Genomic DNA, 2,332 nt, shown 5'->3' on the forward strand with positions numbered 1-2,332 from the left:
TTTCTGAGTTACTCTATAGATCATGTCTGCTATGACCTGTTACCCCAAATTGTCTAATGGTCTATTAGCATATCATGTCTGCTATGACTTGTTACCCCAAATTGTCTAATTGTCTATTAGCATATCGTGCAATATTAAATTAAGCTACTGATATTTGCATTATTGCACATCTAAATCCTCTTTTTAAAGAGAAAACCAAAAAATGGAATATTATCTAAGCTTGCAGAAAAACTAAAAATTGTTTTATATAACTTATTTGAATCATATTGCTCATATAGAATAAAATTGACCTACTTTGTTAAAGAACTTGATCTCAATCATTTTCCAAGCTAGTGCAAAATAAAATAAAGTCAGACACTTTTTTTTTCTGCAAAATAGTCATGCTATTATGCTGATATGTGTTTGCTTACAATCTCAACTATGGGAGACTATAAGCCTAACTATCTACAATGGGTAATTGTGCTAATTATTTTTCACAATGGCACATCTCACTGCACTTAGATTGACTTAAATCATAGAAGCTGCTAATTTAAAATCCTAACATATATGAAGATATCTGAGGTTGAGAATTAATAACTTATGGGTAGGAGAAGATACTACTAGTAAATTTAACATTTCTAAGGCACAGACGGAAATCTGGCAAATCTGGTGTATTCTAGGTGTAGAAATGAAAATTAATAATGGCTTTACAATAATAACAACAATATCATAGTAAAGTAGCTTTTCTTTGAGTTGCCTTTTGTGCTTGAAAGTATAATAAATGGGATATCATCTTTACTCTTGCCATAATGCTAAGACTCAAATATTTGAATTCTGAATTGCAGGCCAGAGGAAGCAGAAACTTCCTTATGGAGAGAGATGGCGGAGTTTGCCATTGAGTTCTCTCTCCTTGCTTAAAAGATCCAGGCTGTGCTTTTTGAAGGCTTCAGACTGCAGCCTGAGTTCATCGTAGGCCTTCTGGATCCCATCTACTTTGCGCTGAAGCTCCCTGACTCTCAAGTTGCTGTCCACAGCCACTGCCTCTTGCTCAAACCGCTCCAGCGCATGCTTCCTGGCCTCATTTGCTATCTCCAACTTTTCCTCAAGCTGACAGATCTCTGCCTGTTTGTTCTGAAGCACTTTGCCCCTTTCCATGGACAGCTGCAGCAACTCCTCTTTCTCTCTAGTGACAGCCTGCAGCCTGGCCTGCAGCTCCTGGCTCAGGCTGCTGTGTGTCTCCTCTGCCTTAGCCATCTGCTCCACAGCCTGCTGGTGCTGCTGCTTGAGGGTCTGCAGCCGGCTGCGCAGCTGTTCCGTCTCCTTGGTGTGGGTGCAGGCCTGCTGGCTCTGTAGCTCCAGCAGCTCCTTCTCGCGCGCCTGTGCCTGGCAGGCATCCTGAGCACACCTCTCCTTCAGCGTTTCTAGCTCCCCAGTGAGGGCCTCACACCGGACTGTGAGCTGTAATACTTCTGCCTCCTCATCCTTCAGAGCCTGGCTGAAGAGGCTGCTATTCTCCAGCCTCAGCTTCTCATTCTCCTCCCTCAGCTTGATGTTCTCACTCTTGTATTCATCCTTGAAGCAGATCATCAACTCGTGGTTGGCTGCTAGGGTCATAAAGCGTTCCTCTAGCTTCCGACTGTACTCACCCTGGGCCTTGAGCTTCTCAGCCTCCTGCATCATCTTCTCCTCCAGCTCTGCATTGAGCAGCTCCAGGATCTGGCAGCGCTCCAGGGCCTCATCTGACCTCCGCTTCAGGATGCAGATGAGCTGGGACTGCTCTTCAATGCGGGAGTGAAGCATAGCCTTCTCGCTCCTCTCCTCCTCTGACAGTCCCCGGAGGTTTGCCAAGGCTTCCCTCAGACCGTCCAGTTCCTTAAACTCCGTCTCCTCTTCCTGGTTGTTCAGTTTTTCATTTTGCTTCTCTAAGCCTTCTTCAGGGGGCGGGGTGTCCATCCTGGGAGCCTGCTCTTTCTGGAGCATAGGCGCTCTCATCCACTAAGGGCTGACTACAGTCTTTTCCCCTCAGATTTCAAAAGCTGCAGGGTGTTGCTAGGGACTCTTGGCACTCCCCAGCAGTTGGTTTTTCCAGTAAGGAGCCCTGTAATTGGTGGACAGGTCTTCAGAATGCTATGAAGTAACAACAGGGGAATCTGGAGGAGTCCAGAGCCAATCTGGTCGGGTTACTTTTGCCTTTCTAACCAATCACAGCTCTCAGTTGTCAACTGTCTCAGTGTCTGGCCTGTACAGCACAGAGATGCCAACCCCACTCAATCTCCAGCCAGCATCAGGGGAGGAAGCCTGACTCCACCTAATTTCTGGTAGTAGTAAACAAATGAAGCAGGCAATGATATAT

General features: G+C 45.6%; 1 protein-coding gene across 1 annotated transcript; it reads right to left on the bottom strand.

Moving 5' to 3' along the window:
- Positions 1–635: 635 nt before the first annotated feature.
- CCDC89 (coiled-coil domain containing 89) lies at positions 636–2,075 on the bottom strand. Its single transcript, XM_054437926.2, has one exon. It carries the CDS (start codon positions 1,969–1,971, stop codon positions 847–849), a length of 1,125 nt encoding a protein of 374 aa, XP_054293901.1. The 5' UTR covers positions 1,972–2,075; the 3' UTR covers positions 636–846.
- Positions 2,076–2,332: the final 257 nt, after the last annotated feature.

Source organism: Pongo pygmaeus, chromosome 9, assembly GCF_028885625.2.
Source record: "Pongo pygmaeus isolate AG05252 chromosome 9, NHGRI_mPonPyg2-v2.0_pri, whole genome shotgun sequence".
NCBI classification, from domain to species: Eukaryota; Metazoa; Chordata; class Mammalia; order Primates; family Hominidae; genus Pongo; species Pongo pygmaeus.